The sequence below is a fragment of the Carassius gibelio genome, chromosome B22 (genome assembly GCF_023724105.1).
Source record: "Carassius gibelio isolate Cgi1373 ecotype wild population from Czech Republic chromosome B22, carGib1.2-hapl.c, whole genome shotgun sequence".
In the NCBI taxonomy this organism is placed as follows: Eukaryota; Metazoa; Chordata; class Actinopteri; order Cypriniformes; family Cyprinidae; genus Carassius; species Carassius gibelio.
Window position 1 is genome coordinate 24779029 of NC_068417.1, and position 27076 is coordinate 24806104.

The 27076-nt window shown below is 37.8% G+C and overlaps 2 protein-coding genes across 10 annotated transcripts in view; one reads left to right on the forward strand and one right to left on the reverse strand.

The window, feature by feature from the left end:
- LOC127987384 (inaD-like protein) overlaps positions 1–21242 on the reverse strand; it is a 126794-nt gene extending 105552 nt beyond the window's left edge. For 2 of the 8 annotated variants that reach the window (XM_052589676.1, XM_052589673.1), the window contains exons 1-2: positions 20983–21242; positions 20606–20746 (exon numbers count right to left, since the gene is read on the reverse strand). The gene's annotated coding sequence lies outside the window, so the exon portion shown is untranslated. Of the gene's footprint in view, position 1; positions 116–20605; positions 20757–20982 lie in introns of those variants that run through there. The other 6 variants (XM_052589675.1, XM_052589674.1, XM_052589671.1 and 3 more) reach the window with 5 other exon arrangements.
- Positions 64–10532, forward strand: LOC127987386 (TM2 domain-containing protein 1-like). 2 transcript variants are annotated; one of them, XM_052589678.1, is made up of 7 exons: positions 64–204; positions 629–702; positions 1994–2102; positions 2203–2294; positions 5128–5201; positions 8170–8289; positions 9832–10532. In XM_052589678.1, the coding sequence occupies exons 1-6, from the start codon at positions 71–73 to the stop codon at positions 8278–8280; spliced, it is 594 nt and encodes a 197-aa protein (XP_052445638.1). In that variant the 5' UTR covers positions 64–70; the 3' UTR covers positions 8281–8289; positions 9832–10532. The 2 variants fall into 2 exon arrangements, with proteins under 2 accessions (XP_052445638.1, XP_052445637.1); XM_052589677.1 differs by lacking the exon at positions 8170–8289.
- Positions 21243–27076: the final 5834 nt, after the last annotated feature.

The following is a 27076-nucleotide window of genomic DNA, read 5'->3' on the forward strand; positions in this document are numbered from 1 at the left end:
CATGTTATGTGTGCGGCGAATCTAGTGCACTGTTTCTTTAAGATCCCCGGCAGTCACGTGACAGTTCAACATGGCGTTACGCTGGAGGAGTTTGTTGTGCTTTCGGTCAACAACACGGCCGCTGATCGTCTTCACCTTCTGCCTGACTGTCATCCACAGTCTGGGGGACGAGGTGGACAGCTGTGATAAACTGCGACTGGGACAATATCCTTTCAAAAACGCCTAAATGGATTGAGGTCGTTAAAATAGTATCGGGCTAGCTAGCATTTCCGCTGTTACTGGTGCTTGTTTTGAATATAAATGCACTGATTTAACTTACAAGTCACTATTTACATAATTACGGTAGAAATATTAGGTGTTGTGTTCTAGATTCGCGATTCTATCTTATATGGAGTGATGCAAAAGGCTATACACAATATGCCCTACATTGCATGATATTAGATTAGGTTTAACGTTAGACCTGTTTGAACATTTCAGATGTGTTTTTATTAACGTTACAATGTAAGTGTCAAGCTGATGTCTTCTGATGGCTCGTGTCTGTCATTCATCCAGCATTAGTGGAAATCAGTATCAGTTAATGTTGCTTTGTGATATAAATACCACTTGATTCCTCCTTGACAGAGCTCAGGTATGAGTGTAAAGAGCCCAAAATAGATGATGCTACTCAAGAACCAGAAAACTGCAAGGACCGGTTGGCTTGGGGTGGGTCGGCCGCCGGCTGCGTACATATGTTTCACTATTTAAAATGCTGCTGTTGTAGTGTGTGAATATCTATTTATAAATATTACAATTATAATACAACAAAATTAATATAATTTATAATAAATAGTTTTTATTATATATAATTTTTTATTATATTATAATGTAATGCATTAATATAAAATGTGTATTTTATGTATAATTTATTAGAATTTCAAATTTTTATACATTTTATAATATAATCAGGTAATACAATATTATAATGTATACTATTTTATTTATTTTTATGTATTTCTATTCATAATTTATATTATACAGTATTATTAATTAATTGTGTATTATTAAATAGATATTTATTAAATTAAAGTATTAATATTTAATAAGTGTAATGTGTACATTTATATAATGTAAATAAAATATAATGCAAAATATTAATTATTAATTATTATTAATACTTAGTGTGTGTGTGTGTGTATATTATATGAACAGTAGTGTAAAATACATATAATTTTATAAATATATTTTTTTATATAACTAAATTAAATTGTGTGTAATAAATTATATGAAATTATATTATTAATTTATTTTAAATATATTATACATTTATATTAAATGACACATTTTTTGTGAATAATGATTCTTTTTTACTTTTATATTTATTATGTAATGTAATATTTTATGTTTTATATATAACAATATACTGTAACACTGTAATATACTGTAATTATTAACTATAATCATATATTTTAGACTAGAATTTAATAATTCTGTTATAATGTTATGTTTTATAATTTCTTATAATTGTTATATACAATATTTTAAATGATACTTTGAATATTTTTTGTGATAACATGATTTTTATTTAGGATAAGAATTATATTAATATGTATGTATATATATATATATATATATATATATATATATATATATATATATACACATACATACACATACATACATACATACATATACACACACACTTTATTATTTTATTCATAAACTTTTTTTATATTAAAATGTCTGTATATTTATGATAAGAATTATATTAATATGTATATATTCTTCGTCTTTATCCATATATATATATATATATATATATACACATATATATACACACACACTTTATTACTTTGTTCATAAACTTTTTTATATTAAAATGTCTGTATATTTCATTCTTATTTATGTTTCATAAAAATACAAAAAAAATGTCTCTAATGCCAGAATATGCCTGATACTAGCTACATGTCACTACATGCTTGTTGAATCAGGAGTCTAAGGCTGTGTTTCATTGCAGTGGAATGTCTACCTGCTCCGAACATCAGCTGCCGGCTGTCAAATGGAACGCAGCTCAAATTCAGCGGTAAAGAGGTCGGGTTTAACAAAAGCATCCCGTGTCGAAATGTGTAAGACAAACTTACTATGAATTTGAGTACAGATTATTTGTATTTGTGAATGATCTGTAAATATATTTGAATAACATGGATGCGCTTTGTTTTACATTAGGAGTGGTTACTCATACAAGGTAGCTGTTGCCCTGTCACTCTTCCTGGGATGGATCGGTGCGGATCGGTTCTACTTGGGATATCCAGCCTTGGGTAAGACCGTACTACTTGACTTTTATTGTTGGTCTTTTTGGTCCATTCTTTATAGACACTGTGAGATTTCATGATAGGAAAGTGAAATCTGCAAATGTTGCAAACCAGATTCAAACTTGTCTAAATATGTAGGCTGCTAGGCCATGGATCCAACGGTGGATTTTTTCCTCTTTGGATGTGTGCCGTAACCCGAAATCTCCTTTCTGGCACCCATTTACTCATCAATAACTCATGAAAATATCTCCTGCTTGTGCTGCGTTGAAACACAGGGGACCTTTAGAAAAGACCGAATCAGTCCTGGATTTTCTGCTGTTGACATCATCATCTCATTTCCTCTCCAAGGACACACCTTTTCACCAGATGTTCTCAGGATAAGAATCACATTTTTCTTGCCCTTGTTGATTTGAAAAGTCAGATATGGATATTTCAGCACTGACATGAAAATTTGATCTGATGCCAATAATTATTATGATTATGATATGACAGTAACCGATATAATTGTAGATTAGTGTTTTTTTCTTAATGCCCAGATTTGATAAAATAATCTAGGGAGTGTGGAGTGTGGCATATTTAATCTCGATTATTATTTTATTTTGTAGTTTAACAATAGCAAATAAATAAAAGTACATAAAAGTACAGACTTTAAGCAAGCACTTATTTTACAAAATTCTCTAAAACAAGCTGTTATTTTAGGATTATTTATATACTATACTATACTATTATTTTTATTTTATATTACCTTTTATTTTATTTTTTGCAATTTAATTTGCTAAATTTTTAGTATTTTTTTGTGCTTTTGTCATTTTTATTAGGTTTTTTTTTCTAAATTGATTCAATTTTTAGTTTTAATTTTATTTCAGCTAGTAATTATAGTACTTAATCAGTTATTTGCCAAGGCTGCTTTTCTATACTAAACTTTTAGCTTACATTTTTAATCTAATATTTTGTTTTATTTCAGCTTTATTTTAATTAACACAATATTTATTTCTAAATATAGTTAATAATTACAACACTGATCTTTTTTTTATTTCTTTTTTTTTTTTACTACAATGCAATTAATAATTACCATATTATATTAGTGACAATCATCTTAGGGAATAATGTAAAAAAATATATATAAACAACTAAATTAAACAAACTAAAACATACATAAATTAGGGGGGATTTTCAGGAGACAATCTGTTTAATTTTAATAAAAATTCATGCCTAAAAGAAGAGAGACTTTGTGAGCCATATAAAATGTAAAAAAAAAAAATAATAATAATAATGCTCTTGAATTTAAATAGACATTTGACCAGGGTTCTGTTTCATAAAACAAGTTTACCAGGTTTATTTCAGTTAGTCTGATTAATTGTCAGTTGATTTGGTTCAAAATAAGTCAGAATAACTGAAATAAGCCTGGCTTATTTGTTAAGCTTGTTTAAAGAAACGGCTGCTGGTCATGTTTTAAACAGGTTTTGTGGGATTCCCTCCATCAGCCATGGATTTAAAGACTAATAAACTTTGATTAAAGACTTGCTATTAAAGTGTTTTTCTGGCCTTTCCGTTAGTTCGAAGAGCTCTAGACCTTCCCCTTTGACAACAATATTAACAGTCCCCACCAGATCCACGCCTGTTTAAAAAATATCCCCATGAAGAAAAATCACAGCACACACTGATGTCATGAAATGGTTTTGTAGAGCTTTTAAGTAAAGGTACATGCTGTTCACACGTGAGGCCAACAGTATCAGTCCTTACAGAGCTGTAGATCACGTGCTGCTTTCAGAACAAGGGAGAAACCCCTTTGATGAACACCTTGCTCTTTTTTTGGCACCAGCTGTTTTAACAAAACGAATCAGCGTGCGACAACTAATTAACTAAAACAGTTCTCTCCTTTACCATCAGATCTCATGGTGTTCGCCTATCCCATAGTGCAATTATTGTCATCGCATGCAGATGAGTTCAAGCTGTACATCGAAATCCCAAGGCGGGATACAGCGGGAAGCTCCGTTTTTCTGCCTCTCTACACGTTTTAAGGACTTCCTGATCAATTAAGCACCTGCTTTAGGACAAAAGGGCCTGGCCGTTTGAAGGTCCCCCTTGTTCCCGGCGTCTTTGTGAAAGGCGGGCTCACACCACGCTGGAGTCAGTTGTATAGACGTGTTCATTGAGAGCGTAATGGCCCAGCAGCTCTGAGGTCAGTCCAGACCAGGTGTGACTCAAAGGAAGGCCTGGACTTGTTGAGAAGACATTCTGCAGGTGGCTTTTTTGATATCCGTCCTGGAATCAACACGCCTAAACCCCTCAATGACCAATTATAAGAAATATTAGAGATGATTAGCAGCAATTATGTTTGAATCGCAGAATGGAAGGGGGTTTTTAATTGACTGCGGACCTCATGGGCTCCGGATGCTTTTTTCAAATGGACATCCAAAGCAGGCCTACTTAAATTTAAACCAAAATTGTTTATTTTGTGGCAATTAAGTGCGGATATTATAAAACTTGACTTGGCTCGTGAATATTAATTGAGTGACAATCTACCGAAGTCTTAAATGCACAAAATCTTCTAAATTCTTCACACGGAAAGAAGCCAGCTGTACGGATTTGGCTGACACTTGTAATTTGACCTTACAGCCTTGCACAGTGGTTTGAAAACTTCAACAGCAGTCTGCACTACTGCAAGCATGAACAAACAACAACACAACGAATAGCTTTGCCCTCCAAATTGTTTTTCTTTGTGGTCATACAGAGAAGCCAGAGGAAAGTGTTTTTGGACACAGACTGGTAGTGATGGGAGGCTTTCAGTACAGTATGTTCTTGGTTATCATGTGGATCACTTTTTGTTTGTTTTCAGGCCTACTGAAATTCTGCACTGTGGGATTCTGTGGAATTGGAAGCTTAGTGGACTTCATGTTGATCTCCATGCAGGTATGGCTTTTGACCCATTTACTGATGCATGCATTTACTTCTGCTTCGTTCTTGAAGGTTGATCCATTTTATTCCTTTTATTTTGGTTACTGATGCCTAACATATTAGTTATTTAGATTTTTGTATTTGTGTTGTTTTATGCCCCATGTTTTCTTTCAGATTGGCTGTAATTGTGTCACTTCACATTGTATTTTGCTTTTACCAATTTATTTATTCACATTTACATTTATTCATTTAGCTGACGCTCTTACAGCTGCTATATATGTCAGAGGTCGCACGCCTCTGGAGCAACTAGGGGTTAAGTGTCTTGCTCAGGGACACATTGGTGTCTCACAGTGGATTCGAACCCAGGTCTCTCCGACCAATGGCATGCGTCTTATCCACTGCGCCATCACCACCCAAAGAGCCCTTATTTATTTGTGTTTTAATATATTCCTTATTACGATTATCTACCAATACTGAGATTTTGGGGTAAGGTTGTTTAAATGACATATAAATAATGTCACAATGGGGGTGGGTGATAGGATAGTGGAGATATACAGGAAGCAAGTGGAAGAAAGCGGGAATGGGATCAGGAAAGATCCACGAGGTGGGATTCAAACCCGGGACACCTGAAGCACAACGGTGCGCAATTCTCCATCTCAACTAACTATTATCTACGCCTTTTCCCTAAAACTCCTGATTTGCTTCTTATGAATAGTTATTAAGGAGGATGAAGATATCTTAAATATGGTAATGTAGAATAAGGCATTAATATATGCTTTATTCAGACATTCCTTTACGAGTGCTGTAAATCTGCCATTCATGAGCTATCACCATCGTGCCATTTTTATCAAGACCTTTAATAAATACACAGTAAGTCACTTTGGTAAAAAGTGTGTGCTAAATGACTACATATAACATATTAGGGCAGTAACCAAGGGAGGCACTCTACCCACAATCCCCTAAATGAGCTGCAGATACAGAGACTCTGCATTGACTTGTACTTGAATGCTTGTGTTTGTATTCAGTGGCACCTGTGTCTCTCCTCCGGTGCCTCCAGCACTGTGAAAGGAGCTAATGAGAGCATGGTTTGTTTACGCCTCCTCCTCCTCCTATCCCGAGTCGCACGCTCCCACAGGACTCCCCTAACCCCTATTAAAGGCCCCATACACCTGACAAGAGAAAAAAAAGCCACTCCATTTGTCATCTTGTTAGGCCTAACCTCACCCACTCCACTCTCATTAGGCCTCGCGGGTCTGAATGAAGCTATACATGAGAGACGTTTGCTCACCGCTACCACTTCCACACACCACTGATGACAGATATTTATGGAAAGCTCTTATGGGTGTTGAAGGATAGTTCCAGGAATGATTATTACACATACTTTAGAAATCCGCCGACTGCTGCGTCATATGTTGGAAATGTTTGCGTCCCCCGCTGCTAGTGAAAACAAACATTTTTTTTGAGATTTGCTCAGATGTGTCTGAGCTACTGAACACTAAGGGAACAATGAGATGATGTCTTTCAACATGTTTCGGCATGTTGGGAAAGATCAGGACAGGACAGTTACGATAGCTCAGTTGTCGTTTGTCTCAAGAATCATACGTCATTATTAAGCTCTAGCCTTTCAATCACTTTAAAATTTACTGACTTCCATCAACATAGTGTGCCTCAAATCCAATGCATTGTTGCCTTCAGCACACTACCTCAAAACAATACCTGTCCATTCATTGACAATTTCACTCTCCAGCCAGTTTATCATCCCTCCTTCAGTCGTTTTGTGTTCCTTCTTGGAAAAATCCGCTCCTTCTAGCCGCAGTGGATAAATAAAGCAAGCCTTTATTTTTTGAAATGGCCGTGGCGGCTTTGATTAACAGGGCCACTGCAGTGTTTATTGTTCTCTTAATGTCTTATTGAAGGCCCTGGGAGAGCAATGCTTTTAAGAAGTGCCTCTGGCAGCCAAAGCTGTCACGCGCTAACATTCTCAATTAGCTGTCGACTGTCGGGCCCCTTCGTTTTTAAATTGTGACACTTTTGATAAAGAGTATCCCCTTCCCTCGGGACCCCATTTGCACACATAGCTCCTCTCTAAAACCCCATATTTTATACACTTAACTACCTTCGCTAAGAGCCACGTCGTCTGGGAAATGCATCGTTGAGAACTAATGAATAAACACCTGGGACATGTTGCTGTTATTTATATTCATCGATATTCCCTCCCGCCAGTCGCGCCACGTTTTGGCCTTTTGGAAGTAATGATGCAAGATTAATGGCCGCCGCAAAACTATGGGTTTGAGAGTGGAGGCATCGAGTGAGTTTGATGGATCGAATGTTAATGGTATGAGAGAACATGAAACTCTAGTTGACCACCACCCCAATCTAGACAACTCTCGGCCGATACCATTGCGAAAGGAAATAGCTTGTATTGGGCCGCTGCCAGATGAATGCTAATCTCGATATGGTAGAACACAGTATCTGTGTTTGGTGGGCGCCTTTCTCCCTCTACCAGATGTGTGTTCTCATTATCATCCTGTCCCAAAGCGGAGCGGAGCAGAGCCGGCAGGGCCAGGTGTTGGACAAGTATGCCTGCAGGAAGCCATTACACCGTCTTTGTGCGTCAGTCAGTAGTAGTAGCTGATCTCAGAACTGGCACAGGCCCCAGTTTGGGCTCTAGGCTCATTGCTGAAGCTCTGATCTGGGGACTGTCCTTCGGGACACTCCTCCTCACCAGGACTCCAAAAGCAACCTCAATTACAACACTGCCTGGGGTTAAACTTAAATTGCCTCCAATTCGGCATTACTGTCTTATAATTCAATTGTACGAGCATGAGCCATCTGAGGAGGACGATAGACCCTACCAGCCCACCTGGTAATCATCATTGTGTAATGTGGAATCATGTAATTGTCTGGTGAAAGATTACATTGTTATGTAGGTCTCCCTACGCTGCTCAGACATTTGAGACTCATTCTGTTTGCTCCGGTGTAGATCGTGGGTCCATCAGATGGGTCGGATTACATTGTGGACTACTACGGGGCACGCCTCACCCGTCTTTCGATAACAAACGAGACCTACAGAAGAACGCAGCTCTCTCTGTGAAGACACCAGGTGAGGATCTCTTTGTCAAAGCAGTGAGAACCTAATACAAGGGTGGATGGGATAGTTGTGAACCCCGTCACACAAAACCAGCAGTGTTGAGAGAGCAAGACAAAGGGGTGTATTGGTAAGTGGCATATTTTGAAAGCCCTTCAAAGGTTTCTCAATAATGCGATGAGTCAAGGTCAGTGGTGCTCTCGAGTGACCTCCTGGGGTATCAAAGCAAACTGGCAGACCAAGGACACCTTCAGCTGTGCTTTAAGACCCCGTCCACTGCCCCTCACTCTCCTGTTCCCCAGAAGAGGCTCCCTGCTCTGGGGAGAAAGAGCGATTAAATGTCAGACGTGCCGAGAGGACATGGGGAAAACACGGCAGGGTCGTGAGATTGCACTTATTATGGCTGGCACCAGGGCTGCATCTGTTGGATTTTGTCCTGGTACTCCACACACACACACACTTGCAGACATCCCCCAGATCCAAAAGAAAATAGTGGCCACATTCTAGACGATTCCTAATATCTGTGTCTGTACCCTATCAGTTTCTGTTTCCTGCCAGTTCGGCTCTCTGGTTAACATTTGCTGCCGCAGTGGTAATGGCGGTGACATGGGTGTAATGTGGAATGGGACCCATGTGGAGACCATTACTTGCTTTCCCGTGTTTCCATTGTTCCAGCATAAGCCTCCGAAGAGACGAGGTCTCCATCCCTGATTCACTCAGCCACATTCACCTCATCTCCTTGTCTATTTGCTCCTCTTTTCTTTCATCTCTCTCTTGCTCTCACACAACAGAAGCATTTTCAGTAGAGAATTTTGACAGAAACTAAGAACAAGACTAGGTTTATCTGTTGGCCACACTCTCAAACCATAATCCTTGCTATTTCCTTGAAGCCTGATACAGATTAACATTATATCTAGTGCTATTTCAAGACAATCAGCCCATATTTAAATAAATATCCCAAGGTAGATCTAGATAAAGTACCACAGACATAGGTGATCTACACCTAGATCTAAACCAAAAAACCTAAATTTAGATGACCTACACCATTAGACAAAGCAACCTGAGTGTCAAATGGTCCAGTCCTTGGATATAAAAAGTTCAAAAATTGTATCCTATGGATTCAATACCTTATTTGGGGCAAAACAAAACTTATCCACCCCTAAAAGGCGAATTACTACCATTAAACTCTCAGGGGTAAATAAGTTTAAAAAATGTTTCTTTAAGGGGTTCTGCCCAGCAACAAGCTATTTGACAATACACAGGGCATGAAACCCCCTGATATATGTCCTACAACCAACCTAATCCTCCCTCTGTTTTTCTACGTTTCATCCTTATAAATAGGTTTCTCATGTTTACATCAGCTCTGGAATGAATCCAGAAACGCAAATGATGTTCTTTCTCGTATAGGAAAAATGACACTGATCCATTTTCAGAATTGGAAACGTTCCCCACCACATGTGTCTTCTCCAGTGTGGGAAGAGACTGATTTATCTTCTGCTTGTGTTATCCTGGACCTGCTCCCAAACCGAACTAACTCTTTCCATTCTGCCGTTTCAGGTGGATCCCAATGAGATGACCCACCAAATGTACAGGATCGTGTTATGTAAATCCCATCTTTTCTTTGGACATGCCTTTGCCGTTTCCAAACACAAAATCACATGGATATGCCAAACTACGCTCTGGGAAAAACTAGCCCATGTCTGGAGTTGCAAACATGGCTCATGTATGTGCTGAGCTAGCTTTGATCTCACCGCTCCGAAGTTCTGCTAGGATCCTTGTATAGCTGTTTTTTTTCCACTGGACCACTCATGTCCTCTATCACTCTGTCTCCATCTCTCCATCAATCAGTCTCTTTCTTTGAGCCATGCTGGTGGAATGTCATACATCTTTTATTTCTTTTCATTCCTGTCCTCACTAGCTTCACCTTGTTTTACACTGTGTGATGTTTTGATGTTATTTAAACACTGTAAATAAAGTATTATTATAATTGTTTTGCTTACACGTTTTGTACTTTGCATTGTTAGTAGAAATACGCAACTAATGGGTTTCCATGTTGGTTCTGACAAGTATTAGCAGATGTTAAGTTTTGTAGTCAACCTGTAATGGCCAATATATGATTTTTTTTTTTTTTTTTTTTTTTGCATCAGCCATCATTTAACAACATCTGGTATTGGTCAGAATAATCTCTATTTGTAAGATATCGTATATTATTGTGTTGTTACAAATTTCAGGTGTCTAATAAAAGTGGTACACCGTAATCCCCTCTGATCTTAAAACGGTCTGTGTCAGACCAATGTCAAGTGCTCCTTCAATTTTACTTGAGTGTGTCTGCTTGTCACATCGCCATTAATACAGACTCCTGTAGAGGCTCTTTATCACGCTGAAGTGATGGCGAAGCAAACCTGACTATGCCAATGTGTGTGCGTTTACGTGCGTACGAGCATGCTTCCTTATGAACTGCAGTGTCCTTGCTACAACACGTACGACTCTGCTTGGATATGTAAAAACAGATTTAGCACGTTCCCCAGCGTCTGTGATGACGGGTGACCAGTGCTGCTTTGGGACTCTGCCCAAGCTCTCCAGAGCCTGCTTTAGGCATCTCTATAAATCTCCATGAAACAATAGTTTGGACAGCGAAGGATTCGCACAGGTTTAAGATGTTCAGTCGCTTTGAAAGGCAACCGCATGGTTCAATTCGAAGCATCATTCATGTGAGTTAGGCCCTGAAGTTTGCTACGTAGGATTAGGGATTTGAAAACCTTAACTGTAAGAATGAGCAATAATAACAGTGCACCGCTAAGACTTTGAATAGGTTTAGATTAAGTATATCATGTCATGCAGCTGTCAGAGTTGTTAAATGTCTCCTTAAAAATGGAGAACAAGATAACTTTGATCTTTTAATATAAAAGAAAAAATTGATTCATGTGCAAAATGTTTTCCTAACCCCCTCTGTCCCTTTCTTGTTCCTCTTTTTCTCCTCCTCTCTCGAGCTCTTTTCTTGTTCCCCAGCAGTGCAGGGCTTATCAATAGACCAGCCGGATAAGAGACTAGAGATTTATAGTGCACTTCCCACAAGAGAGAGCAGCAGGTCTGGCAGCAGCAGCTCTGGGACTGCACCCTCCCTCAGTGCGGAGGAGGCCATTCCTCATCCGGCCCTGGTGTTTTATAGGTGCAACCTCTCCCGCTCTCGGGCCTTTTGAGATGGAGAAAAATTAAGAGGAGGAAACAGCTCGGAGGAGGCGTGGGGTGCTCCCTTTCTTTTACCCATCCAAAAACAACAAACTCCCAGAGGAGGGGTGAAATAATACTGCATTGCAGACCACATTGATTCCTTATGCAGCTGCATCAGGTGGGGAAAAGGGTCCAAAATCATTTATTCCTTCTCTCGTTCACTATTTCCAGTATGGTGCATGCCACGTAGTGCATTTTATGGGGAAAGAAGAGAACAAAATGAGTGAGTGACGTTTTTAGTACCCTTAAAATTGCGCAAATTGAAAATAACGCCTAATGGAAGCGCTAAAATTGCGCAAAAACTCCCATATATCGCAAAAAAGTTTTTACACTTGGATCAGCCAATTTGACATAAGGAATATTTCACAAAGAAAAAATTTCCGCGTTTGCAGGTCACCTGAGTTACGCAAAAGTCACATTATCATTCTTTAATGCACTATAACCTCCGAGAAACACCTCATATGTTTCTACTCTCAAGTATAAAGGTCTTTTCCTGCCATTAATGCTTGGATAACCCCTTATTTACACTATTTTTTTTATTTGTGGTTGTGTTTATAGCAGCTGCACCGCGGCACGTTTCAGAAGCAGCTTTCCGCACTGCTTCACTAAAGATACACGTCTACATCTCCTTCGATTAAAAATAATGGCTAGTGTGGTAGCTGCCATGTTAACCCTCTGGAGTCTAAGGGTATTTTTGGGGCCTGGAGAAGTTTTGTCATGCCCTGACATTGGTGCTTTTTTCAGTTTCTTATAAACATCTAAATGGCTAAAGTCTAATCTCACTGTAATCAGCACAAACTGGGCTATAATAATATGTGAGCAGCATGTATGTACATGATTGTGTTTTTGAGAAAAAAAATGTTATGCGTGGTTAGTGAAAAACTAAAAATGTTAAATCACTTGAATAAGGCCATAAAACACATACAGAACCAAAATCTGTAACCATGACTTATCGCGGGATAAAAATCGGTTAATGGAAATGCCGTTATTTCGCAATAGTTTTTTATTAACATTTATAAAATATCACAAAAGTTTTGTGCAAATTTGTAATGTGGCGTCTGAAAATGGCTGACACTCCATGCAGTGCATTACACAAGTGATTTAGTAGCTAATTTGTTTGGTAGATGGTCATGTTAGCAAAAAATTGACTTGAAATGTCAAAGGCCTGTGGCTAAACTTTGAGTCTTTGCCTTCTGTCTACCTGAGAGATTTGATACGCAGAGACTCTCAAGACAAGATGACACTAAACAGTGCTAACAGGAAATGGCTGAGATCATGGGGCCTGTAAGGTTCAGTGTCAGTCTAAATGGATGTTTCTGAGGTAATTTAATGGCCCCAAAAAGTATCTTAACATTTAAGAAACACTTGAGTTCAAAATGACAACAATGATTAAAATCCAATGGCATTCAGACATTTTTAAGTGTGGTTTAAATGTCCAAATACTTTTCGGGACCACTAGCCGTAATGTTATATGTATTTGACATGACAGGATGTGGACAGGTCCACAGCTGCGAAATCCCACAGTGAGTGCAGCATCTCTGATCCTTTCCCAGAATTCAACAGTCTTGATATGTGATCACCAAGAAACCCCTGCCCTCCAATCACCACTTCTCTCTGTCTCTCTCTCTCGTTTCTAAACGTGTGGTGCATTGAAGTGCAGATGCAATCATGAATGGAGCTCTCATACACTCGTGATATTGACAAGCATTTCTGGTTGACACTTTGCCAAGCAAGCTGTCCTTGTCACTCTCGACATCCTGTAAAGAAAATGATGAAGAATTTCTTTCTTTAACAGAGCTCTGTTATACAGCCGATTTCTGGCCTCCTTGAGAAACGCTTTCTGATCAAAGCTTTACATGTGCTAATAAAAATAAACGAAGGCCTGTTTCTGCCTAAGATTTTTTTTTATGTTTACGTTATTTTAAATCATTACTTTAAATGTCACATGTATAATCAATTTTGGTAATTGCTAGTTTTACCTTTTATTTAGCTGCTTAATAATATAAATTTCTCGCAATTGTTTTTGTTTAGTTTGTTTGTTTGTTTTTCCCATAATTTCTAGTTTATTCTCTTAGATTGCAACTTTATCTGCCAAAATTGCAAGGACTGTTTTCTCGTAACTGCTTTTTTTCTTTCTTTCTTTTTTTTGTTGCCATTTCTACATTAATCATAATTTCAACTCTTCCCTGACTATTTTCCTCAAGTTTGCAGTTAATTTTCATAATAGCTACTTTAATAAATACTTTATATTTCACAAATTCACAATTATTTATCTTATTTGTGACCTTATTTCTCCAAATTGTAACTCTTTTCGCACAAAAGTGACGTTATCGTCTTAATTACAACTGTATGTGTTTTAGCTAAGACATTATTTTTCATAATTGTGAATTTATATTTGAAAATTGCTACTTTTTGTCATTTATAAATGATTTATCATAATGCAACTCTGTTATTAAATTTTTTCTCAAAACGGACTTATTTTTTGTTCCCTGATCAATGTGACTCTATATGTTACGTATGTGATTTTATCTCACAATTCTGACTTCATTTCTTATTTTAAATGTTCTCTCAAAATTAAATGCATTTTTTTTTTTTTGCTCTAAATTTGGCAACGGGAATCCAAGATAAAAATTTAAAACATGAGGTTAAATTTCTCATGAGAACAAAAGCAATCAGTTGAAATTACGTTCTTCTTCAACGGTGTCAAATTGCACGCATAACATCTTGCGTTACAGAGACATCTGCCTCATTTGGATGGATTGATGGTGTCAAAACAGTCTTAGTTTTTGATTATTGTGCAAAAGCAAGTGCAGGTCACACGAATAGGCCAGACTCCCAGTCGTCACCGTTTACGAAGACGGTGTGTGTGACCTTCAGTCCAAGCGTGGTCTTGTAAGCTAATCTGCTTAGCTCCACACTGTGTGTGTGCATTGTCCTGCTAGAAACGAGTCGAGTAGCGTGTTGTGGCTCTCGACGCAGTCTATGACTCAGCAGAAACGCAGTCAGTCATCGTCTCCCGTCACCCGCACAGCCCCACTGCAATGAAGCTGTGGACGCAGCACATCGGCGGAGAAGATTCATGGCGCTGGCGTACCGCGCTGTCACCTCTGAGTCAAACACCCGGCGGCGTGGGCAGAGCTCATCCTCGCGGATGGAGACGCCACAGCAGCATAGAGAAATCTTTGTTCGCCAGCTGTCCCTGATTTTACAAACATTTTACACTCCTCCCTCCACCTTTCCCCATTTCTAAAGGACATCCTGTTTTTTTGGCCAAGTTCTTGGCTGGGAGAACCCGCGCAAACTCAGGTCCGACGCTTGCTATAGGTATTCAGGGTCACGCGCCATGTGTGTTTAATCAAAATTCAATTACTGTGCCGCACCACGCTCCAAAACCCCACAGTCCAGGTTATGAAGTATGATGAAACAGGCCCCGGCTCTAATTGGTTCAGTATGTAGCCAATATCTCCCTAGCATGTTATGATAAATAGCTTCCTGTGCTGGAGGTATGCAATTCCAGCGTCCCCTCCTCACCTTCTCCTGGTCTCCTTCTTTCTTTTTATCTCTTGTTTTCTATCTTTCCACACGTTTCATATATGACTCTGATCAGTCCGGTGGGATGCAGGTCAAGGTTGTGGTGTTTTTTAGAGTCAGGCCTGTTGCGAGCGCAGCAGTACTGCTGTCAGAACTCATTGCTGTTCAGTTTACATTTTGATTGGTTTAGAATTTAAACAACAACAAAAAAAAAGTATTACAAGTGCTTCAGGGTTTTATTGAGCTCTAAACATAAGTAGGAACATTTATTTTGTTTTGGACAAGTTCAAGGTTTGTTGTCTAAAGAGAAAACTGCGGAAAGACATTATTTGTACACACACACATACATCGTTTTCTGAGGTAAATGTAACATAAGCCGTTTTATTGATGTCTTTCTTTCTGAAACTTTGGGTGATTACAATAGACATGATACACTTCAGTAAGTTGTACTGTTTCATGCTATAACTAGTAGTAAAGCGGAAGAGAGAATAGGTTCATGTGCGTGAACATGGTGTGTGTACACCAAAAGTGAAGCACATTTTCACATTGCGTCACATTTAGATATAAACTCACAATTGCGAGAAATACAGTCAGAATTGTGACCTATAAACTTGCAATTTTGAGAAATAAAGTCAGTTTATATCGCGCGATTATGTTTTCTCAATTGCGAGTTTTCATCTCACAATTCAGATTTTTTTTGTGAAGATATAAACTCACATTTGCGAGAAATGCCGTCAGAATTGTGAGATATGAACTGCCAATTCGGACTTTTATGTCAGAATTGCATGATATAAACTAATTAAAAAACAAAAAAAATTGTGATTTATAAACTCGAAATAAAGTTTATGTCTCTCAGTTGTGACTTTTTTACTCAGAATTGCGAGTTTATTTCTTGCAATTTATTTATATCCCGCAATTCTGACTTTATAACTTGCAGTTGTGAAGAAGTCTGAATTGCGAGTTTGTTCCATGCAATTCTGATAAAATAAGTCAGAATTGTAAGATAAAAATGCGTAATTAGCCTTTTTTTTTCAATCAGTGATGGAAATGGGGTGCCATAGTTTTTCACATCTCTTGCATATTAAAGAGTGTCTTCATACATATCGACAACAACATTTTCTTCTGCAGTTATTTTCGTCATTAACCGTGTTGGAGATAACTACTATTGTACCTGTTAGGAAACCCAAACGCTCGGAAATTTGTGTAAATTCATGTCTTTGCATTGACTTTGTATTGAATGCACTCTCACATATAATTAAATTCTGGTGTGCACACACCAAGGCTGTGTGCAGCAAAATCTGTCAGTCAGCATTTAAGAGCGTCAAAACAACATTCACTGAAACCGACAGAATTTTGACAAAAATGACAGAATATTTATGTATGTTTTTTTCAGTTTGTTGTCCAAATGGAAATCAAAGACGTCTATAAAACAGCTTGTAAATAATGTCACATACCATACTGTATACCTCAGAAAAGCTGTGTGTGTGTCTGTATGTATCCTAGCTTTTCTGAGGTAAACGTGTGACGTCTTTCTGTGGTTTGGCCTATAAGCCTAGGTTTATAAATTAAAGTATGATGGTATTACCATGCTAATGCCACAGTATTTTTTTTACAAGGCTTAGCTGCCTCTTACATTTATTTCAAACTAAACAGTGATGTTAATGCAATCTGATATTCAGAGTAATCCACTTTATCATGATGAATATCCCAAGACCTCATCCAGACTACATTGGTCATCCTTAAAAGTCGATATGAAATCAAAAATGAGCCTATTTGTTTTGTTAATTCAGTCCCTGGTCTAACTGTGTATGATTCATCAGTGCACATTATTCTACAGAGAGGAATGTTTGTCTTTGTGATCTTTTAACAAAGTGTAATCAGTGTCATGTGACTAATGACTGTAGCTGGCTTATATGTTTTTATCTTGAAATATCCTTTTCGTGTCAGATTACGAATGTTAAATGGTTTCATGTTGGCTTTAAAAGATTTGAAACAACTATAAGTTGATATTTAATTATTCGAATACATCCACGTTGTCATCCTGAGCATGTTTGGTAGTGAAAGTGACGCCCACTCCCTCTGATTTTGGCAGAGGAAGGGCTTTATTCGCACGCGCACACATCTACAGCCACCATCCCACCCCCAGCATGCCTGCCCAGGTTACACAAGCCCATGAAATTACAGTTGTGTCGCTTGGAACCGAAAGTGTCAAGAGGCATTAATGATAAGGTGACAGGCTTCACGAAATGGTGATTGAGAAATAAATAAATATTAAGGCCAGACCTTTCCAGCCCCCCTCCTCTAATCCTTTATTTTAATTTTCACGTTTGGCGCTGGCGTGTCACCAGATAAGCCGGTCCAATATTCTCATGCTGGCTCAGCCGTGAGGTTCTCAGCTGATGCTCTGCTTCCCTTCCAGGGAGGACGGGCCCCGTCTGGGATTCGGAGACCTCAGGGGGTACCAGAAGGGTTGAGTGTGTGTGGGACAGGTTTGGCCTGTATTAGCCTTAAAACCTGAAAAAAGCTACTTTTTTAGGAGCTCACAATAAAATGGGTTAATGGATTTATAAAGGATTTATTGTTCTGAATGATCGCTATTTTGGGATTGCATTTTAATACTTACTTTTTTGGCAGTTCACTTAGGCCTGCAGCCTGACAAATATGCAGATATAATATTAATAATATCATTTCTATATTTAAACCATAAAAATAAATATTTAACTTCTAAACATTATACTTTAATTTTAATTAAAAGTGTAATTTTTTTAATTATATACGTGGAAAAATTAAGAGACCTCTTGAAAATTCTCAGTTTCTCTGGATTTACTCGGTATGGGTTAGAGTAAAATGTTAATATTTTTAAATCTGATACATTTGTAAAAAAAAAAAAAGAAAAAAAAAAAAACATGGTCTTTTCGAGTTATTTATTTATTTTCAGAAAATGACAATTGGTCAAAATAACAGATTTTCATCAGGGTTATTCCACCAATTATTGATTTCTTAAGTCTTCTAAACTAAAGTAATTGGTATTGTGTTGTCTAAAATGGATAGAAATATATGTCTGAAAATCTTATTTCAGTCAAATTAGGAAAGAAAATGCCATCAGTAGTTTACAGAATAAAACAAAAATTATGTTTTACTCAAACACATAACTATAAATTAAAAATCCAAATATTTTTTCCATAGCTGTATCTAATATTTATATTACTAACATGATCTATCTAAAATCTATTTAAAAATGTATATTTTTGCAATAATTTTATTTAAAATATAATTGTAATATTCTGTAATTATATTACTATTTTATAATATTTAATATATATTTTATGTAAAATTTTAAACATTGAAAAATATTTGTGGGGCTTAGTTTGATTAGTCACTCTTTCTTTGACGTTTTGATGTTTAATTACTTTTTTGCTTCCGGCCATTTACTTAAGTAGTCTTACAGCATAGTAAATATTTGTTTAAATAATTCTAATATAAAAAATTATGTATATATATATATATATATATATATATATATATATATATATATATATATATATATATATAGTTATACATTTTATTTTACTATTTTGTAAATGTAAATATGGCTAAATATAAATCTCTCAATTCAGGAAAGACTCGAGCACAGAAAAGCGCCTTTGAAAACAACCTTAACATCATGCTGGTATGTTAATATGTGCAAACACCGCATATTTTCTTTAGAAAATATAAATATCTATTAATTTATTGTGTTGCATGGATTTCAGCACGTGACACCGCAGCTCACGGCTGTCAGCGCTGTGATATGTCATGTGAACCGCCCATATCTGTGCTGTACAGTCTCAGAATAATGTCTGCCAGCATAATCAGTCGTACAACTGTAATGGCTCACCGCGAGGCCTCCGTACACGCACACAGAGAGAAAGCCTGCATGTAAGACCCTAACTCAAGTCGACGAGGAAAGAGTCTTATCTAGGTGTTGGATGTAATCCGCTCCGTGACTGCCAGTCCACTTTAAAACAGGGCAGTCTGCGTGAAATGAACAGCACCTCTTCCTGTGAGTTTACACGCGGGTTTGGGGTTCAAGAGTTTGTACATGTGTGGCTTGTGTCTCTCTAATCTCTCTCAGATATCCGTCCTCGTAGATGCAGCTCACAGAGAGCCGCGAGTCACTGCAAACGTTAATGATTTGTGTTTTAAAGCATTTGGAATCCGTCTGATGAAATGCAATGAAGAGACAAGAAACGCTGAGTAAGGCTGAAAAGATGTGAATGGCTCCTGTTAATAAGATAAATGTTGAAATGAGTCCCGGGGATCACAGTAGGCTCATTGCGAAGATGACTTGGCCGGTGAAGAGGCGTTAAATGCAGGTTCGTGCGGCTCCAACACAAATATCAGGAAACATTGGAGGCCAGTCATGAACCAGTTCCAGTCTCAGATGTAGATATTTCAGTTCGTTCATTTGCTGATGAGGAAAACAGAGTGTTTTCTACTAGTCTCCTCTGAATAAAAATATTTCAGGGGTGCTTTATTGAGTAAAACTCTCTGCCATGATGCCAGAGGGTTGCTATGTGGTTGAATGTTGGTCCAAAAGAGCCAACAAATGTGTCTCTATGATGTACTGGCCTCTAAATATGGCTCAGTTCCTTCTTTCTCTTTCTGCGTAAATCTAGAGGAATTACAATGCTTAAAAAAGAAAAGGAAACATAAATAAGCCAAATGATTTGAAGAATCAATCATGTTCAAAATTATGAATTTTCTATTTAATTGCATGTAATTTGTCAGTTCTTTTCTTCACTTGACCATTTCTATAATATGTGTGTGTGTGTGTGTGTGTTTTATATAAATGTTTTTTATTACAAGTGGAAAATTTAGGAATATGTACTAATTCTATACCCTTTCTATAAAAGATATATCTATCTATCTATCTATCTATCTATCTATCTTTTTATCAATTTTATATATTGAGCAGACAACATACTGTTTCTCATATGACCTATAGGAGGCGGTGTTTCTACATTATGTCAAAAGTAAAAGGTCTCTTGGCCTCGGTCCTGCTTTGTTCCAGCATCCCGTCGCATGTCACCCAAAGGGGATTTATGGAGTGCTGTGAGGAAGACAAGTCCAATATACGAGACACCTCATATAACAACATCCTCCATTTGAACAATTAAGGGCACAATGGCAAAAGCCGATGGACTAAAAAGGATGCACTTGGTATACGACAAGCACGCTCACACACGCTGCCACTATCTCCAACTGGAATGATACTGCACAAAAGCTCGAACACTGACTCTATTGACTGCTCATCGGTGGCGTAACTCAATCGGGGTAAGAATGCAAACGGGCGGTGGGATGGGGGCGAGATATGAAGAGACGGGTAGGGCTCTCATTTGTCAGGCCGCAGTGCATCAGTGGAGCGTGAACGGCACACACAAACCATGAGGGCTCGGCCCCGACACCCTGCACCCGCTGTCAGGGTGCCATCACTGTCCCGGCCCCAGGCATGGGGGAGGGTTAAGAGCCAAGGCCACTGGGAGAGTTAATGATGCCTGACCGGTGGGACACACACACACACACACACCTGCTTGGTGTCCTCCACCGCTGTGCGTCGCTCCTTCAGATGGAAAGATCCTGCTTGGGATACTGCTGATTTGGACTGTGCTGAGTTTTGGGGTTTTGCTGCAATGTCTCAAGTTTTGCTCGATGAGAGGGATCTGTGAGACTGCAAAAAAAAAAAAGGCAATAAGAAAGAACAGGAAGTTTAGCAGACAGGCAAGATCACCTGAAATGATTGCAAATATGTAGAACGATAATACGTTAAGGTAAAAATAAGGCCTGTTTCTTGCATAAACAGGCTACAGTTCAGCAAATTTTAATGAAATGCTCTGTAAACATATTCATGAACACATCCTTTGGGCTTTTATAAAGAATTATAAAACAATAATGTGAACTACTCACCCTTTGTTTTAAAAAAGATGTCAGTTTGGCTTGATGCAAATGCTACATGCAAACAAACACCTATCCAGACAATTTACGTAATTTAATGTTTGATGTTACAGTAGATACTTGATGTTGTAATCCATGTTCTGTATATTTTGATACTGAAGTGTGAAATTAGAACATGAGAAGCTTAAAAAAAGGCTAATAAATAAAAATAAAGGTGCTGTTAGCAATTTAGCTATTTTGCTAACTTCAACCTCACACCATTTGCCGACGAATCCCCGCCCTCTAAGCACAGCTGACCTGATATCAGCTCACGAAATGATTGACAGACAGAGAATGTTTCTGATTTGATAGTTTTCTGACAAGATTTAAAAAAAAAAAAAATACATTGCAGCAAAGAAGTCTTTAGGAGAAAGCTATCTGTTAGCTTTCCTATTCATCTCAATAGGAGAAGCTCCAACCTCACAGCGAATTCGTATGAAATACTTTATAACTTCTGAAAAGAGAAAGATGTTTTTCCCAACTGTTAATAATAGCAACATGGCTGACAGTATCATGATAACCTGCCAAACATTGACTTTTTGGTCTATAGAGACCTCTGTGGTCTCTCAGGAGACCAATTTCTGACATTTTAGGCATGTTATTTTCTTAAGCTATCTTAAGATTGGTGGCATAAGGGAGTAGACATTCAGAAAGATGGACATCTTGAGCTCTTCTGCTGTGTTTACAGTGGACTGGATTCAGGTTGGATCCAGACTGACCGCAGCAGGGATCCCTTCTCGCTGGAATATCACCCAAAGCGGACATAATTATTGGCCAGCTGGGTTTTTTTTTTTTAAGCATGCATAAATATACAGCATCTCGGTAAAATTGACGTTCTGTGGGACATCCACATATAAATCAAGGGAAACTTACTCACATACACAAACCGCCAGTGGCTCACGCTGGAGTGAGTTTTTTTGAGGGATTCTGTTGGGAGTAAACAAAGATGATGTGTAGTGTGCCACACATTTTCAGCCCAGGCAACACAGTTCAATTAAACAGCGAGAAAATGACTAAAAAGCAACTAAAGGAACTAACGTATCCTGCACAGTTTGGAAGCAGTGCTCATATTTACATGTTCAACCAATTTTCAGCGCAGAAATCTAGTCATTTCAATATGCATTCAAGACTTTGTCACACGAAGCTGTGCTCCATGCATTGCTACACCATTGAAAAATAGACCACAAATTGCCCATTAATATCGCTTAAAGGGATAGTTCACCCAAAAATGAAAATTTGATGTTTATCTGCTTACCCTAGGGCATCCAAGATGTAGGTGACTTTGTTTCTTCAGTAGGACACAAACAAAGATCTTTAACACAAACTGTTGCAGTTTATCAGTCTTATAATGGAAGTGTATGGGAATCATGGCTAAAACATACAACAATAAAAAATAAAAACATACACAAACAAAACCAAATGAAACCCTGTGGCTCTTGATGACGCATTGGTGTGTAAAGACACAAAATGATCGAGTGTCAATGGTCCACTTGAGAGATAGATGGTGGTAATGCACGTATAAGTCTGTGATCCGCCATCAAGCAAGAAGAAGAAGTAGCCTCATGCACCTGCCGCTGAGAACGTGCATAGAAGGATGTGCGAAAGTTTGGACATTGCGTGTATCAGAGGTAAAAAACTATATTAATACTGTTCAGTCTCTTGCACAGACCGATCGTTTTGTGTCTTTACACATCAGTTTGCAACAAAGCCTTAATTGCCGTGTTGATTCATAAAACAGCTGCCAAAACATTGAGAAATTTATTTCCAAACTCGGTGGCCACTGGATGGAAATTGCCTCACAGATTACCACCAATGGGTTTACATAAGGACACTTCGAAGGGATTTTTCGGCATGTCAACTCACAGATGAATTCTGTTACGTGCCAAAGGCGAGCATGAGACAGAATAATAATCACCGAAAGGTTCCAGCCGTGGTCATGCCTCAAATATAAACCTCACGCAAATAACCGGCCTCATTATTCACCAAACGCACAGCACATGGAGAACCGAGTGAGATCATGTTTCCCTGAAGTCCGTACGCTGGGCCTGAGCACCTGCCAGAATTCACACTTTCCCCTCTCTCCCCATCTAAGCACCATTAAGCAATGGGAAGCCATTGATTGTCGTCCCGGTTCTAAAACACTGGTGGCAATTAAAGGGTCTCGTGCTGCGTCCGTGCCTTAGGCGACTCATTGCCATTCAGGATCCAGCAGGACCATCAGAGCCCGGTGTGACCAATACTTCTCTCCTCCTGACCAACTCTTTGATTAATGCTAATTTCTCGGTGGACGGCAGGGCTGTAATCCCGCTCACTAATTACCCGCTCGTTATGGGGCCAGGCGTGGCTCGGGCCTTCCATCACCCTGGGCTTTGTTACCTCCGCTTTAGCCGTGGCCAGGGGAGGTGTGGATGCCTGCATGCCTATTCATGTATCACATTAGTGGGCTGGACTCAATACGGACTCCTCTGAGGGGTATTGTTCAAGTAATGTGTGATACACTGACCAGAAACCGGGTAATTTATCCAATGAGGGACTGCGAAATCCAAAAGCCAGCCATTTGGCAAAGGGGTATGGAAGTATGTGACGGGCCACATACGATATAAATCACTGTTTGGATGAAATATAGATGTGCTTTTCAGAAGTAAATAATGAAAACTAGTTAAGTTGCATTGCAGCAAATCCTCAGTTAAGAGAAAACAGTTCGCTAGTCATAATATATAAAATAAACAAAGCTCTAATTTCAGCAGATATTAAAATATTAGAGTTTGAAGTGTTATTATTTGAGACAAGTGTGATAAAAGTTTGTATTGTAAATCAGAATGATCTCAAAATAAAAATGAATACTAAAGTCTGATTTTGTGGTAGCTGTGCTTTAAAATGAAATCATTATAATCTTAATTCAAGTGTGCACTGTTAAATGTGCTAATTATTTAAGACGTGTCTTTTCAATACAGCTAATATGAATTTTATCAGTATAGTATTTTGTAGGCTATATATTAATGAATAAATTGAATTAATAAATGAATGAATTCATTTGAGTATTGAGCACTTTTTCTGCTGAGAGTTTAACACTTTTTAACTTTTGATATGAGACAGCTGGAGAAGCTGTTATGGCAGAAGTGCTCTTTTATTTTAGGATTTGGCCAGAGTGCTGACCCGCTGTTATGCCAGACAGCACATCTAATTCTTCCAACTGACAGAACTGACGCGAGCCAAAGACACAGACGATGAGAGTTCAAGAAAATCAAAGAAAGAGACGCAACAAAAAAAATAAATAAAAAACGTTTAAACTAAGTGGCGGCAAAGCAAAGGAGGAATAGACAAAACATAGGAAAACGTGGACAAGAGAGGCCTGAAGTGGCTACAAGCTGTTCCACTGATCTCCACATGAATGTCCCTTTTTTTAAAAACCCTGGTCTGCAATTTCCAGTTTAATAGCAGTGCCTGAGGCGATAATATGATAATAGGCTTGCTATCACCCAGGGCGAACTTTTCTTTGCCACGGAGGGGCCTGCCCCGTCCTGCCGGGAGCCCTTTGATTAACGAGCCACGGTAATCCCAGACACACAGTACGGACTTGGGACAGGGGCTTTCATTTGTGTGGTGAACACAAAAGGCACAGGTGTAATTGTTGCTTTGCCGCCAATGATTAATACTTTTCATAGCCGAAATGAACTTAACCATTTTATATAACACCCCAGTGAAATTTAAACAAACAAATGGGAAGAGGAAAAATAAGCTTTGAGTGCTCTTGCCTCCCTTAGGGTTTGTGTTTTTGCCAAACCTCAAGACTTTACTGATGGATTTAATTAAACTTCAGGTCGCCCTCGAATCTGGCCATTTTAATGAACTCCATCTCCTGTCTTTAAGAAAAACAACACTTGTTTGAACACGTTTTTGTTGCTGTCGGTAAAAACAGCTCGTCTTGTCGTGAGGCGACATCTGCTTTGGATTTCAAGATGACCAGTCCTGCAGTTCACACTCAAGGTTTGTGTTTCACTCGTTCCTTCGGAACGTTCGAGAGAGAAATATTTGTGTCCAGTTGCTTTTAAACTACTCCTTTCTGAACATCTGACCGATCTTTGTACTTGTTAATTGTCTTCAATTCTTCTCTCCTTTATGCTATGTCCGCATTGCACAGTGGACTTTTTTCACATGCAATATTGTCATACCTGCTGAGTTTCTTGTATTATTATTATTGCTCAGATATATATATATATATATATATATATATATATATATATATATATATATATATATATATATATATATATATATATATTTTAAATGCTCCTTTCCATAATTGCGGTCATACAATCCATGCACTTAAATGATATATCGGTTAGATAGATTTTTAGTAAGATACACCTTATTTATTCAGTAAAATTATTTATTTGTTTTTTAATCTTAAAATATTTTCGCTATGTCCTAATATGTCTTAATTATGTTGCTTAACAGACTCACATATATCTTATCCTGTTTTTTGATACCCGGTATTGCCTTCTTGTGTTTTACTGTAATTTTATAAATTTGCACTCCTGTGTTCTGTGTATTTATTATGTAACACTATGTTGTCTTGCACATGTTTCGCCTTATCTTGGCCAGGTCGCCGTTGTAAATGAGAATTTGTTCTCAATCGGCCTACCTGGTAAAATAAAGGTACAATAAAAAAAATAAAAAAAAGTGTCGTCAATACTAAACTGACACCAGATTTTGATGCCACACCCAATGAGACATTTTTAAATTTGAAATGTACACTGACATTTTCAGTTGACATTTTTGCCTGAGATAGTTAAGTACGTTAGTGTTTAAAATTATAATTTTTCTTAATATTTTTATCCTTCAAAACTGAGTTGTGAGCCACAGTGCAAAAACAGGGCTTTTTGAAAGTAAGAAATAAAATAATACAATAAAATAAATGGTAATAAAGTGACAAGCGATAAATTATATCTTCTTATCTATCTGAAGTTTCTCTTAACCTAACATCTTACTAAGAAATACATTATTATTGCAGTGACAACTCATATTTTTATTTATTTCGCTAGTGCTATAAAGATCTCATTGATTTTCATTACAAGCTATGAGATTTTTTTTTTTTTTTACTCTGAGAATACGAATATCAGCAACTGAATTTTGTGTGTATGTTTCAGTTTGGGCCTTTAAATAAAATTATAGTGTGTTTTCTTCCTGGCATATGAGCTATAGTTCTCATATCTTACTACATGATACTATATGATACAAAATACACATATGCAAAACATTTTTAAGAATATTTTGTCTAAAAGTTCAATAAACTGTTATATTGCAAAAACGTCTATTTTTCTCCCCAGAAATATACCATTTCCCACGACTAAGATGAGCCACAAAACATTTTGTTGACCTGTTTCTAATCCCCGCCCACACTGCAATCTCATTGGTCCAAAATCCTCAGAATAGTTTCTGATTAGCTGTGACTGTCATGTTGCAAAACTTTTTCATGTTCATTGTGGAGAGACAAACTACTTAAAATATAACTGGATCTTATTACATCATATGCATTAAAACAAGAAACCATCAAATAATAGTACAAGACAATAATAAAACAGATAAGTACTATGATATTCTAATTTAACTCATTTGAGGAGTGTTTAAATACTAGGAAACGAAATAAATATTTCTTACAAATAACCTGCAAACAACAAAACTGTCGGCACTCAGGGGTCCTATTCTTTCAGAATATAGTGCCATAAAAAATAATATGACTGTATGGTTTCGCATTGTTGCAAAATGCTATGTTTTTACCCTGTTCCATCACATTTAGTTTATTGTTGTTATGAATGTTTTTTCTCTACCAGCATACCTCACTGAAAACATTGCTGCTTGTTCATGATTGTTACGGATGTAGCTTCAGCTTAGCACGGGGCAGTGGATTGTTATTTTTTTTCAATATGCCTCTTTTTTACGCTGTGTTCAGTTCATTCACGGCATTAATGTGTGTGAAGCGGTCCTGCTCGGAGGCCGCAGTCAACCATGTCAACAACACCGTTCCCAAAGTCGTTTTGCACAGGATTACCTAGAACTTTCTAAA

Coding starts and splice junctions, on each gene's coding strand:
- LOC127987386 (XM_052589677.1), top strand. CDS start 71: ATGGCGTTACGCTGGAGGAGTTTGTTGTGCTTTCGGTCAACAACACGG. Junction 205..628: donor GATAAACTGCGACTGGGACA/ATATCCTTTCAA, acceptor GACAGAGCTCAG/GTATGAGTGTAAAGAGCCCA. Junction 2,295..5,127: donor CTTGGGATATCCAGCCTTGG/GTAAGACCGTAC, acceptor GTTTGTTTTCAG/GCCTACTGAAATTCTGCACT.